The sequence below is a fragment of the Suncus etruscus genome, chromosome 9 (assembly GCF_024139225.1).
Source record: "Suncus etruscus isolate mSunEtr1 chromosome 9, mSunEtr1.pri.cur, whole genome shotgun sequence".
In the NCBI taxonomy this organism is placed as follows: domain Eukaryota; kingdom Metazoa; phylum Chordata; class Mammalia; order Eulipotyphla; family Soricidae; genus Suncus; species Suncus etruscus.
In genome coordinates this window covers 51,785,108-51,802,188 of record NC_064856.1, presented here as the reverse complement: position 1 = coordinate 51,802,188, position 17,081 = coordinate 51,785,108, and the positions used below count along the sequence as shown (strand labels likewise).

The 17,081-nt window shown below is 48.2% G+C and overlaps 2 protein-coding genes across 2 annotated transcripts; one reads left to right on the top strand and one right to left on the bottom strand.

Annotated features, from left to right (window-relative positions):
- The first annotated feature begins 4,646 nt into the window (after positions 1-4,646).
- Positions 4,647-11,071, top strand: TOMT (transmembrane O-methyltransferase). Its single transcript, XM_049780488.1, has 3 exons — positions 4,647-4,923; positions 8,619-8,815; positions 10,751-11,071. Exons 1-3 carry the CDS (start codon positions 4,665-4,667, stop codon positions 11,069-11,071), a joined length of 777 nt encoding a protein of 258 aa, XP_049636445.1. The 5' UTR covers positions 4,647-4,664.
- Positions 11,072-11,631: 560 nt separating this feature from the next.
- Positions 11,632-16,846, bottom strand: ANAPC15 (anaphase promoting complex subunit 15). The gene is made up of 5 exons (XM_049780489.1): positions 16,763-16,846; positions 15,108-15,251; positions 12,544-12,603; positions 12,089-12,226; positions 11,632-11,951 (listed from the first exon to the last, which is right to left on the bottom strand). The coding sequence occupies exons 2-5, from the start codon at positions 15,225-15,227 to the stop codon at positions 11,904-11,906; spliced, it is 366 nt and encodes a 121-aa protein (XP_049636446.1). The 5' UTR covers positions 15,228-15,251; positions 16,763-16,846; the 3' UTR covers positions 11,632-11,903.
- Between the last annotated feature and the right edge of the window lie 235 nt (positions 16,847-17,081).

Genomic DNA, 17,081 nt, shown 5'->3' with positions numbered 1-17,081 from the left:
GAGATAGAGAACACCTCACCTGTTTTAGAAATGGCAAGGCCATTTCTCCACTTTCCTAACTTTACAGCAGATAACACAAGAAGGAGGCTGTCTGCTATCCTTTAAAAGCATCCTGGTCTTCTTTATGTTGCACTTCAGTTCTCCCGTACTTGCTGAGAGCTAGCTAAACAAATAGAGATGGACAGGATGTTTTTTTTGTTTTTTTGTTTTTTTTTTTTTGGGCCACACCCTGTGACGCTCAGGGGTTACTCCTGGCTATGCGCTCAGAAGTTGCTCCTGGCTTCTTGGGGGACCATATGGGACGCCGGGGGATCGAACCGCGGTCCGTCCTAGGCTAGTGCAGGCAAGGCAGGCACCTTACCTCCAGCGCCACCGCCCGGCCCCAGGATGTTTTATTTGTTCATCCTATAGGCAATACAGTGGGAAGGGGCCTCCAACCCTCACTAAGTGACTCAAAGCCAACGATCACATTTATACTCTTAAAACTAAAAATACATTCCTGGATCTAAAGCTATAGTGTAATGGGTAGGGTGCTTGTCTTATATATATGGCCCACTCAGATTTGATCCCTGGTATCCCATGTGGTCCCCGGTGCACTGCCAGCAGTAAACCCTGAGCTCCAGTGCATTGGTCCATAAAAGGAAAAAATAAAAAACCCTACATTCCAGTGTGTCAAGAGCATGCAATCTGTAGCAAAACAAAGCATTGATTACTTCATATCCTGACTAGATGAAAGAACAAGATATGGTTTCAGCCAGTTCAAATGACAGCTGGCAAATTACAGGGGCTAAGGAGTTACAGAGAACAGTTAAAAAGTTAGCACAAATGGGGACCAGAGAGATAGCATGGAGGTAAGGCGTTTACCTTTCATGCAGAAGGTCATCGGTTCGAATCCCGGCATCCCATATGGTCCCCCGTGCCTGCCAGGGGCAATTTCTGAGCACGGAGCCAGGAAAAACCCCTGAGCACTGCTGGGTGTGACCCAAAAACCACAAAAAAAAAAAAAGCACAAATGTGTGCCCATAAATTTGAGGAACAAAGGCCCAAGCAATAGTACAACAGGTAAGGTACTTTCCTTTCATATGGCAGATGAGTGTGGCCCCCAAACAAAAAAATCTCAAGGACAAACTTTTTGTTTATTTTTGGGTTTTTTGGGTCACACCTGGCAGTGCTCAGGGGCTACTCCTGGCTCTACGCTCAGAAATCTCTTTTGGCAGGCTTGGGGGACCATATGGGATGACGGGATTCGAACCACCGTCCTGCATGCAAGGCAAACACCTTACCTTCATGCTATCTCTCCAGCCCCAAGGACAAACTTTTTAAATAATTTTTTTTTCAGTTGAATCACTGAGATACACAGTTACAAAGTTGTTCAAGATTGAGTTTGCCATATAATATCCAACACCCATCCCTTCACCAGTGCACAAGTTTCCTGCCATCAGTGTCCCCAGTTTAACTTCTCCCTGCCTCCCTACCCTCTCCCCTGTCCTCCTCTCTGCCTGCCTCTGTGGCAGACATTTTCTTCTCTCTCTCTCTTTCTCTCTCTCTCTCTCTCTCTCTCTCTCTCTCTCTCTCTCTCTCTCTCTCTCTCTCTCCCTCTTTCCTCCATTTTTCCTTTTAGACACTGTGATTTGCAATTTTGTTACTGGAGAGGTGTTATGTATATAGCACTTTACCTCCTTTCAGCACCCAATTTTTGACAGTGACAAAACTTTAGCCCTTACTTGGTTCATATTTTTAACAGTCTAAAGGTTGGTGACTAACACCTTTAATCCTAAACATATAGACATCTTGCACCATCAAGAGTTATCTTCTGGGGACATAAGAATTGGAAAAAGGTGGAAGAGGTGCTTCACCAGCCATAGAGACTTATAGTTTCCTGATTAATGTCCTAAATCTTGCACATGAGGCACCACACACGGTTGTGTCCTAACCCTGGACTCCAATGGTCTTAAAAGACTCCACTGGTACTATACTCCTGATTTTCTTTATTTGTGCTTGGACAAGCAATGCTTAGACTGATTCCTGGCTCTGCCCTCTAGTGGTGCTCGCAAGAATCGTGTGATACTGGGGATTGAATCCGGCAAGACTGTATGCAAGACAAGCACCTTTCCTACTGTACTATCATATCTCCAGCTCCCAGAATATGTTTTCTGGTTCCATTTTTTTGGCATCTGCAGTTTCAGTTTCTTTTTTTTGGGGGGGGGGCCACACCCGGCGGTGCTCAGGGGTTACTCCTGGTTGTCTGCTCAGAAATAGCTCCTGGCAGGCACGGGGGACCATATGAGACACTGGGATTTGAACCAACCACCTTTGGTCCTGGATCAGCTGCTTGCAAGGCAAACGCTGCTGTGCTATCTCTCTGGGCCCTAGTTTCTTAAACCTTATTGGGTACATTATCCGTTTATTCATTCATCTAATAAATCATCACATATTTTTTGGCCACAACCAGCAGTGCTCATGGGTTACTCCTGGCTCTGCATTCAGAAATCATTCCTGGAAGGCTTGGAGGAACACAGAGGATGCCTGGGATCAAACCCGGGTTGGATGCATGCAAGGCAAATGTGCTATCCCTTGGACCCTCATTCATCCATTTACTGAATCAAAGATTTCCTAATGGGTTGGAGAGATAGCACAGCGATAAGGCATTTGCCTTGCACATGGCTGACCCAGGACAGACCTCGGTCCGATTCCCAGCATTCCGAGCCTGCCAGAATCGATTTCTGAGCACAAAGCCAGGAATAACCCTGAACATTGCAGGCTGTGGCCCCAAAACAAATAAAACAACAACAACATTTTCCTAAGTGTCTGCTTCAGACTCATTTGTCTAGATACAAAACAGTTCACAAAACAACTCCAAGTCCCTATACTGGTGAAGCATTCATTATAAAAAGGACATACTGTCCTCCCTTTCCTGCATCAGTCTCTTCTACAAACTAAGAATCCCCTGAGGATGATGACAACCTCAGCTCTCAGCAGAAAAATAAGTGCTTAAAGAAAGTGTGGCCTTGGATGGAGTGAATTAAGAGCAACCAGAATCTCCACACCTGCTTGGCTCTTCCCCTTCCCCATCTCTCAGTGAAAAGGGTTATGAGTAGAAAACACTAAACTCATTAAGTTCTCTGAGGGCTCTTGAAGAGGAGGAGGTCTAGCCATCTTCTAGAGCCTGTAACTTGAACTGCAAGTCTCAGGTGACAGACGCAGCTTCAGCATCAATAATTGAAAGTCAGTCCAGCCTGCCTGGGATTCTCCCCTTGAGGCACCTAAGATACCCCCTCTGTTCCTATAGTTTGATATTCCCCCTACAGAAGCCTCCAGCCCAGGTAAGCAGGGTCTTTGAGATTGGGTTCCCAAGCACTTCACACATATGTGTGTCCTTCTATTCATTTCAACTCTTTTTTTTTTGGGGGGGGGCACACCTGGTGGTGCTCAGGGGTTATTCCTGGCTATGTGCTCAGAAATTGCTCCTGATTTGGGGAACCATATGGGACGCCAGGGATTGAGCTGCAGTCTATCCTAGGTTAGTGCATGCAAGGCAAATGCCCTACCGCTTGCACCACTGCTCCAGCCCCACAACTCTCATTTTCAGTTCATACCAGGCCCTGGCCCCCAGGTCAGATCCTTAGAAAGGGGTATAGGGCCATGGTCTGGGAGAAGAAAAGGCACATAATCCCTATGGGAGGGACAGGAAGAGACCTACCTGAGTGGAGTGGAGGTGTGTGTGGTGTGCCGCCTGCAATGTGTGAAGGAAGTGTAAAGGAAGGGAGGCAGTACTAGGGCAGAACTACAAACTCCAGGCTTTCCCTCATCCCGCAGGAAGACCAGTCAGGGATGGGTGGATGATGGGAAGGATACTCATCCAATTGCCCTATGGAGTGATTGTCTTAACTGACCTTTACTGAGTAGTGAGAAGCAGAGACAGTAAAGGGGCCCCGACCACAAAACAATGTATTTTTGCTGCAGTATTGTGTCAAAAGAGAGCAAGTAGGTAGGCAGGGAATAAGGTTGAAAGAGGATAGATCCTAAAGGAACTGGTGAAAGGGGTCCTATAGGAATGACCACAGTGAAGAGAAACAGGGAGGGATCCAGGGGCCAGAAATAGGAAGAAATTCTTTGGGATAAGGTGCTAAACTTAACATGGCATTCTGAATTACAGGGCATGGAATCAGACCAACTTGATGCTCTTTGACTCTGAGCAAAATATTTAGCTGTTCAGGATCTGGAACAATAGTACAAAAGGGGTAAAGCACTTGGCTTACATGCAGCTTGACCTGGGTTTGGTCCCCAGCATCTCTGAACCCACCAGGAATGATTCTTGAATGCAGAACCAGGAGCAACATTTGGTGTCCCCTCCCTCACCCCCAAAATGGAACTGTTTTGACCCATGGTTTCATTGTTGTTGCTTTCAGTTTGGTGGCCACATTCCACTAGTGCTCAAGGGCTATTCTTGGCTCTGTGCTTAGTACCCCTTGCAGGTAATAGTAGTGATCATATGTGGTGCTAGGATCAGTTGCGTGTGCATGGTGAGTACCTTAACCCCTGTGATATCTCTAACCAAGAGCCATGGCTTATGAGATTTTGGGGCTAATAGATGCTTTTGGTTGTAGCACAGATCAAGACGAATAGCAGGGGTGGGTTTCCTCCCCCACACCCAGGACGGAGCCATGTCTCCCGCCATTGCATTGGCCTTCCTGCCACTGCTGGTGACCTTGCTGGTGCGGTACCGACACTACTTCCGGCTTCTGGTGCGTACAGTCTTGCTAAGAAGCCTCCGAGACTGCCAGTCAGGCTTGCGGATTGAGGAACGGGCCTTCAGCTACGTGCTCACCCATGCGCTACCTGGGGATCCTGCTCATATCCTAACTACACTGGACCACTGGAGCAGCCACTGCGAGTATCTAAGCCACATGGGGCCTGCTAAAGGTTAGTGTTCCACAGATTTCCACTTAGAAGTACCGCCAAGATGGGGAAGCAAGTTAGGATCTGCATTTGCCTCCCTGGATGAATTGGGTGGATTCTTAGTCTTCTCTGGGCTTCTTTTTCTCTACAGTCCAAATGATGGGGCTGGGAACATTAATTGATTCATTCAGAAAATATTGTGACATTCTTTGGAGTAGTGTGGTACACCTAGCAGCATTCAGAGAACTGGTCTTGGTTTTGTGCTGCTCAGCAAGCTCTCCTAGTTATACTCAGGTCATGTATGGTGTTGAAGTCAGTTAAATGCAAAGCAAGGATCTTAACTCCTTTACTATTTCTCTGACCTTGCATGTTGCCTTTTTTGTACTAGGCTTATACCAGGTGTTAGGGGAAGAGGTAGAAGCCACAGGAATGAATCATCTAAAAATTCTGGTCTCAGTGGGAACATAAAGCCCAAGAGATTGTTTAAAGTACTGGAGTACTGGCTTTTTGTTTGTTTGTTTTGGTTTTTGGGCCACACCCAGCAGCTCTCAGGGGTTACTCCTGGCTCTACGCTCAAAAATCGATCCCAGCAGGCTCAAGGGAACATGCTAGGATTCAAGCCATCGTCCTTCTGCATGCAAGGCAAACGCCTTACCCCTGTGCTATCTCTCCGGCCCTGGAGTACTAGTTTTGCATGTGGGTGACCCAGATTCAACTGCTGATCACCAAGAGTGATCCTCCTCACAAGCATGGTCATTTATAGCCATAGACCCTACTCTTCTCACTCTTGCAGAAATACTCAGAGTAGTGGCTGGAGAGATAGCATGGAGGTGGGGTGTTTGCCTTGCATGCAGGACAGTGGTTTGAATCCCGGCACCCCATATGGTCCCCCGAGCCTGCCAGGAGCGATTTCTGAGCATAGAGCCAGGAGTCACCCCTGAGCACCACCAGGACTGACCCAAAAACCAAAACAAAACAAAACAAAAAACCTCAGAGTAATGACCATCTAGTATATATCCCATGATGTTAATTATCTGTCCAGAGACTCCTACTTCCCATTCAGGGTAGATGTCTGTCTGATTGTCTTGAGTCCAGCTTCCAAGTACTTTTATTTCTTATTTTTGTTTTGGGGGTCTCACTCTGCAGTGCTCAAGGGTTATTTTTGGCTCTGCACTCAAAGAATCACTCTTGGTGGGCTCAGTGGAAAATATGGGATGCTGAAGATCAAACAAGGCAAATGCCTTATTCACTGTAATATCATCACTCCAGCCTCAGCTTTTCATTTCTGACTTAAGAAATGTGGTGTGGGGGCCGGGAAGGTGGCACTAGAGGTAAGGTGTTTGCCTTGCAAGCGCTAGCATAGGACGGAACACGGTTCAATCCCCTGGCGTCCCATATGGTCCCCCCAAGCTAGGAGCGACTTCTGAGCGCATAGCCAGGAGTAACCCTTGAGCATCAAATGGGTGTGGCCCAAAAACCAAAAAAAAAAAATATGTGGTGTGCCAGACATATAGTACAGTGGGTAGGACACTTGTCTTACATGTAGTTGACCCTGGTTCGAGCCCCTGCATCCCATATGGTCTCCTGAACACCACCAGGATTAATTCCTAAGTGGAGAACCAGGAGTAACCCCTGAGCATCACTAGGGTTTGGGCGAAGGGGAAGGAAGAAAAAGGTGTGTAAAGTTGGGAAGATGGCTCAGTTCACGCTTTACATGCAGGAATTCTAGGTTCAATCCCTAGCACCTGGTCTACTGAGCATTGTTGAAAACAGTCCTGAGCACTACGGGTATAACCCTGTACCACATATAGTCCCTCAAGTCTTGCCAGCAGTGATTCCTGTCATAAAGCTAGGAGTAAGCCTGAGTACAGCAGAGTAATATCTATTACATATAGCATATATGTAATGCTTGCATTCCTGGTAGGCTCTAAAGATGTGTGAGAGTTCAAAGGACTGTTTTACATGAGGGATGCCAGGGTTCCATTCCCAACACCAGGTTCCTGAGCACCACCAGAAATGACTTCTGAGCAGAGCAAGGAGTAGCCCCTGAGAACTGCTTAGTGTGCCTGCCCTCCAAATAAAGTTGATGAGCAGAGTGATGCCCAGCAAGTACATGTGTGAAGTCACAACAACTAAGAAATATGAACCCCCAATGAGCACCACAGCCAAGGGTATGTGTGTGACTCTCTCATCACATGGACAAAAGGAAAGGGTGGGGAAAGCAATTCCTCCAGATAGAGTGTCAGAAAAATAGTCCATGAACAGAAGGGGAATTGAAATGGGAAGTGCTAGCAAAGAGTTCAAACACTGGTGACTATTTCTTCATTCTTTTTATTGAGAAGGATGGGTACACCAGCAAACCTAGGGGGTTACTCTCAGTATTGTTTAGAGGACCATGTATGTTGGGGACCGAAGTTGGTTGTTGTGGGGTATTTTTGTTGTTGTTTGGGGCCACATGCAGCAGTGTTCAGGGGTTACCCCAGTCTCTGCACTCAGGAATTCCTGGCAGGCTTGAGTCTTGGGAACTTGCAAGGCTAGAGCCCTACCCGATCTACTATATGTTTAGTTTTAACCCTGGGGGCCAAACTTGGAGTTCCTACAAACACTCAGGGCTTTGGACCATCTCCCTGGCTCCTGGCACTTGCTTCTGCCTGGCTCCTACTAGAAGAAGGAACATTTGTATCTAGAATTGCTTTGGAGTTGGCCAGGCAGGAGAGTGTGGGAAGGGCAGCCAGTATAAAGGAATGGGCTCAGGGGACCATGCTGGATCTCCATGCTGGAGATCGAAACTAAGTTAGCCACATGCAAGGCAAATGTTTTCTTTACCTGTTGTACTATCTCTCCAGCCTTCTGTTTATTTTTTACTTTTATTTATTTATTTTTGGGCTACACCTGGTGGCGTTCAGGGGTTACTCCTGACTCTGCACTCAGAAATTGTCCCTGGCAGGCTGGGTGGCCAAATGGGATGCTGGGAATTGAATCAGGTCCCTCCTAGGACCTTTTGCTAGGCAAAAGCCCTACCGCTGTGCTATCTTTCCAGCCCCTGGAGAGGTGTTTTTTGTTTTTGTTTTTCTTTTTGGGCCACACTCAGGGGTTACTCCTGGCTATGCGCTCAGAAATTGCTCCTGGCTTGGGGAACCATATGGGACGCTGGGGGATCGAACTGTGGTCTGTCCTAGGTTAGCACATGCAAGGCAAACACTTTACCGCTTATGCCACTGGCTCAGGCCCCACAGGAGAGGTTTTTTATTATTGTTTTGGCTATTGTTGTGGGGTCCCAGGGAAAGTGAACCCAGAGCCTAACTCATACTCCTGTACTTGTCCTCCTGAGCCACATATCCTGGCCCCCAGCTGGGCAGATTCTGGGCAATTGTTTGGAATGACTCATAGAGGATACAGAGGGGAAGAACCAAAGGAAAAATAGGTCAGGATTAATCCAAGGAGGCTTTAAATGTCAAGCTGAGGGTCCATATTCAATTGCAAAGGCCTCTAAGAGTATAGGACTCAGAAGCCAGAGGGTCCCAAGAAAGTTCAAAGATCTGTTTTTTTATGAAGGTTTCTAGATGTGTGGAGACTGAACCATAGGGGCAGGGGACCAGTGGAGTAATTTGGGGCTGTAGTAAAACTGAGGAAACCCCAGATCACTGGGGATGCAAAGAGGAAGGTAGGTATTTGCCATTCCCTTTTATCAGGAGACTGGGGCCCATCTCCCTCCACAGGGCAGATTGTGATGCGGTTGGTGGAGGAGAAGGCCCCCACCTGTGTGCTGGAACTGGGCACCTATTGCGGATATTCCACTCTACTTATTGCACGTGCGCTGCCGCCTGGGGGACGCCTCTTCACCATGGAGCGAGACCCACGCACTGCAGCAGTGGCTGAGAAGCTCATCCGCTTGGCTGGCTTCGATGAACGCACGGTCAGCCCCTGCCTCTCCAGCCCTCTCTTCCCTGCCCACCCAGGTCTTGACCTGACCTTCATGGGACTTCCCCTGAGGCAAAGAAAGGAAGCAGCTTCCTTAGGGGACTGTGACCATGGGAGTCTATGAGCTTCTGTCCTCTGCCAGCTCATATGCAACTATTTTCTACTGAAAACCATTCCAGAGAGTACATAATTTAGGTGCTTGCATATGGCTGATTCTGGCTTGAGCCCTAGCACTGTATATGGTCACCTGAGCAGCACTAGGACTGATCTCTGAGCACAGGACAGAGTAAGCCCTGAGCACAGCTAATATCGACCAACACCCCTCAAAAAAGAAAAAAAGTGGGGGGAACCAGAATACTACAGTGGGTAGGGCACTTGCCTTGCTCCTGCCTGACCAGGTTCTGATCCCTGGCATCCTATATGGCCCACAAGCACTGCCAGGAGAGACTCCTTAATGCAAGCTAGAAGTAACTCCTGAAACTGCTGATGAGGCCTCACTTCAAAAAAAGGAAATACCAGAGAGGTGGCGCTAGAGGTAAGGTGTCTGCCTTGCAAGCGCTAGCCAAGGAAGGACCACGGTTCAATCCCCTGGCGTCCCATATGGTCCCCCCAAGCCAGGGGCAATTTCTGAGTGCTTAGCCAGGAGTAATCCCTGAGCATCAAACAGGTGTGGCCCCCCCAAAAAAAAAGGAAATAGGGGGCCAAAGCTGTGGTGCAAGTGGTAAGGCATCTGCCTTGCCCATGCTATCCTAGGATGGACTGTGGTTCGATCCCCCAGTGTCCCATATGGTCCCCCAAGCCAGGAGCAATTTCTGAGTGCATAGCCAGGAGTAACCCCTGAGCGTCACTGGGTGTGGCCTAAAAACAAAAACAAGGGGCCGGGTAGGTGGCGCTGGAGGTAAGGTGTGCCTTGCAAGCGCTAGCCAAGGAAGGACCGCGGTTCGATCCCCCAGCGTCCCATATGGTCCCCCCAAGCCAGGGGCGATTTCTGAGCACATAGCCAGGAGTAACCCCTGAGCGTCAAACGGGTGTGGCCCAAAAACCAAAAAAAAAAAAAAAAAAAAGAAGGAATAGGGCTGCAGAGACAGTACAGAGATTAAGGTGCGGGCCTGGAGAGATAGCACAGCGGTGTTTGCCTTGCAAGCAGCCGATCCAGGACCAAAGGTGGTTGGTTCGAATCCCAGTGTCCCATATGGTCCCCCGTGCTTGCCAGGAGCTATTTCTGAGCAGACAGCCAGGAGTAACCCCTGAGCACTGCCGGGTGTGGCCCCAAAACCAAAAAAACCAAAAAACAAAAAAACCCGATTAAGGTGTTTGCTTTACAAGTGGCCAACCCAAATCTCATCTCCAGCACTGTATGTAGTCCCTTAAGCCCACAGCAGGTGTGATCCCTGAATAGGAGTAAGCCCAGAGCACCACCAGATGTGACACCCCTTCCATGTCCCCCTCCTGAACCCAGAACCAGAAGGGTCTCTGAGGCCAACAAACCTGGATACAAACCTTTGCTCTTTTGATCTGTGTGTCCTTGGGTAAATCTCAGCCTCTTCACTGGCAAAGTGGAAATCATGATATGAAACTTTTTTTTTTTTTTTTTTTTTTGGTTTTTGGGCCACACCCGGTAACGCTCAGGGGTTACTCCTGGCTATGCGCTCAGAAGTTGCTCCTGGCTTGGGGGACCATATGGGACACCAGGGGATCGAACCGCGGTCCGTCCAAGGCTAGCGCAGGCAAGGCAGGCACCTTACCTTTAGCGCCACCGCCCGGCCCCCCATGATATGAAACTTGATTCTGAGGTTCTGAGGCTAGAGAGAACATGAGGTCCGTACAAGAACCTTTATGCCAGGGCCTAGTGTAAAGTAGGCCAGAGCTGGGTGGTATGGGAAAGAGCAGTTGCTTCCACCCTCACCTGCAGGCCCATCCATCTCCACAGGTGGAGCTCATTGTGGGTAGCTCGGAGGAGGTGATCCCGCGTCTTCGAAGCGAGCATCAGCTGAATCGGGCAGACCTGGTGCTTTTGGCACACCGGCCCCGACGTTACCTTCGGGATCTGCAGCTGCTGGAGGCCCACGCCCTACTGCCAGCTGGTGCCACTGTGTTGGCGGACCATGTGCTCTTCCCGGGTGCACCCCGCTTCCTGCAGTATGCTAAGAGCTGTGGTCGATACCGCTGCCGCCTCCACCATACTGGCCTCCCAGACTTCCCTGCCATCAAGGACGGCATAGCCCAGCTCACCTATGCTGGACTTGGCTGAGATCTGGGCCAAGGGGTACTTACCATTGGCCCCCTCCACCTTTGCCCCAAGTAAGAATCTCCCTATCCCTCTTTGCTCATGGTCTGATAGCTGCTGAGCTCAGGGCTAGAGAGGTTCTGCCCCACTCCAGCTTCATGTGGACTGAAGGCAGAGTTCTGTCAGGCTGCTTGGTCTCACGGAATCCCCTCCTTCCAGAAAGTTTTGGACTGATGGATAGGAGGCTTCCACACTCAATTCAGCTCTATCACTGAATTTTCTGGGGACTTCTGAGGAGACCCTCCCCTACTCTGAGACTTGATCTCACTCTGAACACCAAGGATGCTGACTGTGTGACCGCATAGCTTCAGAGGCCTGTCCTCCCAGCCCTGGGCACTCTGGATGGGGTCAGAGGAAACAGTACTATTTGGGATAACCTGCATAAATGGCAGGGGACAAGCTGCTCCAAAGGGCATTACAGAGAAGCACCTCAGTTAGGTGTGCCAGAGGTTCTTTTGTGCCCTTTCCCGAAGCTCAACAGGTGTTGGATTTCAGGAGTCCCATTAACAAATGGGGAACAGACATGAGGAGAAATCAGTCCTGTGTCTTTATTAAAGAGTTACAAAGAAACTAGGCTGGACAACTGAGTGGGAAGTACTGGCCAAAAAGGTGAGGTACACTTAGGCTCTGGAGATTCAGGGGTAGACAGGTGTCCTGCGGAGGCCTAGACCAGGTCCTGGCAACAAGATGAGGTGTTGTCTGTAGCTGAGTTTCCAGGCACTGGGGCGATCTGCTGGTTCTGCAGAGGTGCAGGCTGGGTTGGGCTGGCCTGGAATATGCTGAAACCCACTGTGTCTTAGATCATCCACTGGTCTGGTTCCTGCTCGTTGCCTTCCATGTCCACCTGGAAATTAGGCTGTGTGTGGGTGGGGAGGGACCACAGCCATTCCACTGGACCCTGGATCTCTCCAGGGTTCCTGTGCCCTTTGGTCCAGTTAGAGGTCAGGACCCAACAAAGATCCTCCCCACATTCTGGCCTACCTCATTGACCTCGCCATCATCAGGGGATTCATTATAGTCATTCATCTCATCCATGTCTTGCATGTCCTCATCATCCTCAGAGTCCTCTTCACTGTCTTCATCATCATCTTCATCTTCCTCTTCCTCATCATCATAGTGCTAAGGCAGGGGAGAGACTATTGGGTCTCCAGGCCTGCTTGGACTGGTTCACAGGCTGACTCACCTGGAGCCTCTCTCAGGGGCAAATGAATGACCCCTGCTCCACAATCCTGCTACCCTTAAGTTTAGCAATCTGGTGCATGTTCTATAGAGCCTCAATGGCTGGGTATAGCCCCCAATTCCCTGACCTCCTTCTATGATCTCCACAAGAGCTGACGGTTATATCTACCTCAGGGTCTGAGGCAGGACCTAGAGAATTATAGCAGAATTTTGGTCCACCCAGGCCCCATACAGGCCCACCTACGGAAACCACTCACCTCTGAGGCTGGCTTGCCAATAGGTACCAGGTTATTGTCTTTCTCTGCAATGCTCTGAAGCTGTTTGAAGGGGGAAAAGAGAAGTATCAGAATCCAAATAGGGCAGGCCAGACATGGGAGTAACCCAAGACTTCTTGGGAGCAAGAAGATGTGGAGAAGCTGCCTTTCATTTCTCTTCACAATTCATTTCCAATCTCACCTATCATCTTGCCACTTAGAAACTGATAACTCATACTCTCTAGGTCTTTGTTTCCTCCTAAGATTTTTGTGAAGATAAAGACCATTAATACAGAATATGGTACCTGTCAAACCCATAGTCCAGAGTCAAAAGTAGTATTTCCTGTTCTTTAGGAAAATAAACATGAGCTGAGTATCAGCAATGTGGGCTCTGATCTGGTCCAGATGTTCCCTTGCCACTAGCAAATTAGACCTACAGAAATTAGACACTTGTGAACCTAGATATGTGCTACTCTCAGATTCTTTCCAGCTCAGGAAAAAATCTCTTCTAGGGTAGGTCTCTAGAATAAGAGCTGGGATATAAATCAATTGTAAAGTGCGTGCCTTGCATATAAGAGACCTGGGTTTGTTATCCTGCATTACAAAAAATAAATTTAAAATAAACAGAACAGTAGAGGCTAGAGAGAGAGAGAGTACAGGGCTTTAGGTACTTGTTTTGCATGAAGCCAGCCCTGATTTGATTCCTTACACTTTATGGTCCTCCAGAACCATTAGGAGTGATCCCTGAGCAGAAAACAGTAAGTACAACCCCTCCATCACAATCTAGTGTGACCATCCCTCCAAAAATAAATTAAAAAAATAGTAAGGAGGACTCAAGAGATATCACAGGGGCCGGAAAGATAGCATGGAAGTAAGGCGTTTGCCTTTCATGCAGAAGGTCATTGGTTCGAATCCCGGTATCCCATATGGTTTTCCCAAGCCTGCCACATGCATAGCAAGCTTCCTACCTACTTTACTATCACTTCGGCCTCCTTATTGTTTTTTGATTTTTTTTTTGTTGTTGTTGTTGTTGTGTTTTGTTTTTGGGTCACACCCAGTGACACTTAGGAGTTACTTCTGGCTCTGCACTCAGAAGTCGCTCCTGGAAGGAGGATGGTGGTTCGAATCCCGGCATCCCATATGGTCCCCTGAGCCTGCCAGGAGCGATTTCTGAGCATAGAGTCAGGAGTAACCCCTGAGCACTGCCAGGTGTAACCCAAATACAAAAAAAAAAAAAAAAAAAAAAAAAAAAAAAGAGATACCACAGCGAGTAGGCATTTAACTTTCATCTGCCTGCCAGTAGTAATTTCTCTCTCTCTCTCTCTCTCTCTCTCTCTCTCTCTCTCTCTCTCTCTCTCTCTCTCTCTCTCTCTTTCTTTCTTTCTTTTTTTTTTTTTTTGGTCTTTGGGTCACACCCGGCAGTGCTCAGGGGTTACTCCTGGCTCCATGCTCAGAAATCGCTCCTGGCATGTCCAGGGGACCATATGGGACACCAGGATTCGAACCTTCTGCATGAACCATTAGGAGTGATCCCTGAGCAGAAAACAGTAAGTACAACCCCTCCATCACAATCTAGTGTGACCATCCCTCCAAAAATAAATTGCATGAAAGGCAAACACCTTACCTCCATGCTATCTCTCTGGCCCCTCTAGTAGTAATTTCTAAGCGCAGAGCCAAGAGCAACCCCTGAACACCACCGGATGTGGTCACAAAACCCTAAAGCCCTCCCACCAAAAAACGTTAAACAATAAGGAGGGCTGGAGTGATAGCACAGTGGTAAGGCTTTTCCCTTGCACTCGGCCAACACAGGACAGACCCTGGTTCAAATCCCAGCATCCCATATGGTCCCCTGTGCCTGCCAGGAGTGAATTCTGAGTGCAGAGCCAGAAGTAACTCCTAAGTGCCACTGGGTGTGACCCAAAACCAAAACAAAACAAACAAAAACACCAAAAAACAATAAGGAGGCCGAAGTGATAGTAAAGTAGGTAGGAAGCTTGTTATGCATGTGACAGACCTGGTTTCCATCCCTGTACCCCTTAACCTCTCAACCCCCACCAGGAGTGATCCTTGAATGCAGAGCTAAAAGTCCTGAATACTGACAGGTGTGGCTCCCCCCCAAAAAAAATACCCCAAAATATACAAATGTCAACAACCACACTTAAAAAAAATGCCTGTCAAGGTGACACACTGGGTAGGGGAAGGAGGTGCATGGTAGAAAATCTGGGAACCCTAGTGGAGGGAAGTAGACACTGATGTTGGGACATAGTATGTCTAAAACTCAACTATGAATAACTGTAAATCATGGTATTTTAATAAAATTTTAAAAAGTAAAAGCCAGGGCCAGAGCGATAGTACAGTGGTAGGGTGTAGATCCCTGGCTCCCATATGGTCCTCCGAGCTGGTCAGAAACAATTTCTGAGGACAGAGCCAGGCGTAATCCCTGAGCACTGCCAGGTATGATCCGCAAACCAAAAATAGATAAATAAAGAAAAAAGTAAAACTCAACTTAGTAAGGTTGGAAGCTCCCCTCCAAACACCTGCCCCAACTGTGCTTGGCCCCTACTCACCCAGGCCTGATGCTGCTGTTCCTGTTGCTGAAGTTCAGTCTCCTCCACACAGGGGCGGTCGAGATTAAACCACAATGTCTCAGTCACCCGGGGTAAGAGTGATGGGAACAAGGTGGACATGGCTCCTAGACTGAGGGAAAGGGCCTGGTAAATCCAACTCTCTGGTTGTGTTTAGTTTATTTGGCTAGTTCAATTTAAAAACTGGGATGAACAGGAAAACAATTTCTCCATATGGAAATCGAAAAGATCTGGGGTTGAGTACTGGCTTTACCAATTAGTAACTGTTTGACCTTAACCTCACAGCCTGTTTTCTCATCTGTAAAATGGGGCTAATAATTATACCACCCTATTAATAAAAGATAAAGCTGTTTGTAAACTATACGCAGGAAGAGAATGGAAGTAGTATGTAAGAGCAAATCAGATGCAATTAGGACTACAAAGTTAGACAAAATTAGAGGTAGCACGGATTTATGAAACTAAATCTGGGGCCGGGCGGTGGCGCTGGAGGTAAGGTGCCTGCCTTACCTGCGCTAGCCTAGGAGACGGACCGCGGTTCGATCCCCCGGCGTCCCATATGGTCCCCCAAGCCAGGAGCGACTTCTGAGCGCATATAGCCAGGAGTAACCCCTGAGCGTCACCGGGTGTGGCCCAAAAACCAAAAAAAAAAAAAAAAAAAAAAAAAAAGAAACTAAATCTACCTCCAAACTACTGAGACCTATTGTTTGCTTCCTTATGATGGTCCGTACCACACCTACCCGGTGTCAGCAACATTAGCCACTGCAAGAAACAATCAAAAGGGGGCGAGGCTAATAATGTGCAGTGGTGTTTCCTCCAGACAACACTGTTGGTACGAATAGATAAACAAGTAGATGGAGGATTGAATAAATGACTCAACGAGGCAACGAGGAAGGACATATAAATTCAGCTCTGATGGAGCAACTGAGGGCGCTGACCTATAAAATCACAGAGAATCTGAATTAAAGGTTCTCCATCCATTGCAAAACTCAAGCCTAGTAAGGGACAGATTGATTTAGGTCATACAGGGAGTGGTAGTTGACAACTCCAGCAGGGAAAAGAACCAGGACAGTTTCTAGAGATGAGGGGGGGAAAAATCAACATCTAGTTTTCATTTGTCCTCAATGAATCTGACGGATGTGAGGCTAGGCCCTACTTTTCAGTATCCTAGGCCAGACAGCACGAAAAATAACACCCACCCTCCAGATGAGAGGTTAAAAGCCAGAGAAAGTCTCGGGATGCCCAACCCCTTGCCATGCAGCCACTGTCCAGGCTTTCACTTTGATTGACAGTAAGAACGACCAACAGAGAGAAGGCAGAGGCGGGAATTTACGCGGTAGTCTACTCCAATAGGGATAAAGAAGGCGGGGCCTGAACAAAGCCAATGAACTGAAGGGATTGTTAAGTGACAGGAGGCAGCACCAATGAGTGAAAGAACTTGAGCGATGGGGCGGGGCTTATCCTAGAGGAAGCGGCCAATGAGCTGGTGCGCTTTGGATGTGAAAAAGAAGTCTGAACCTTGAAGCTCCTGGAGTGGATGAAGAAAAATTAAATTTCCCTCGGGGGAAGAAAGAAAGAAATATGGGGCAGAGAGACGCAAGTTAAAAACTTAGCTAGTTGTACTTACCGCGCCGGTGAACGTAGCCGGCAGCGACCCGGAAGCACTCCCCTCCAACCGGAAAAACTCGCCGGAGCCCGGGCCCAACATACGCATGCGCCTTGGGCATTCTATTGTTTTCCGCTCCGCCCACCAGACCGGATGTGACGTAATCACACGTACGTCACTGCATGGGGCGGGGTGTTTCCCGCCCACTTTGTTGGCTCCGCCTTAAATTTCATCCAATCGTCACCTCCGGTCTGGTGACCTCCCCCCACCCCACCCCCATCTCGAGACTTTGTTGGCCAACCTTTTTGGGAAAGTAGTTGGCTGCAAGCTGCGTTAGAATTAGGACTGTTCTT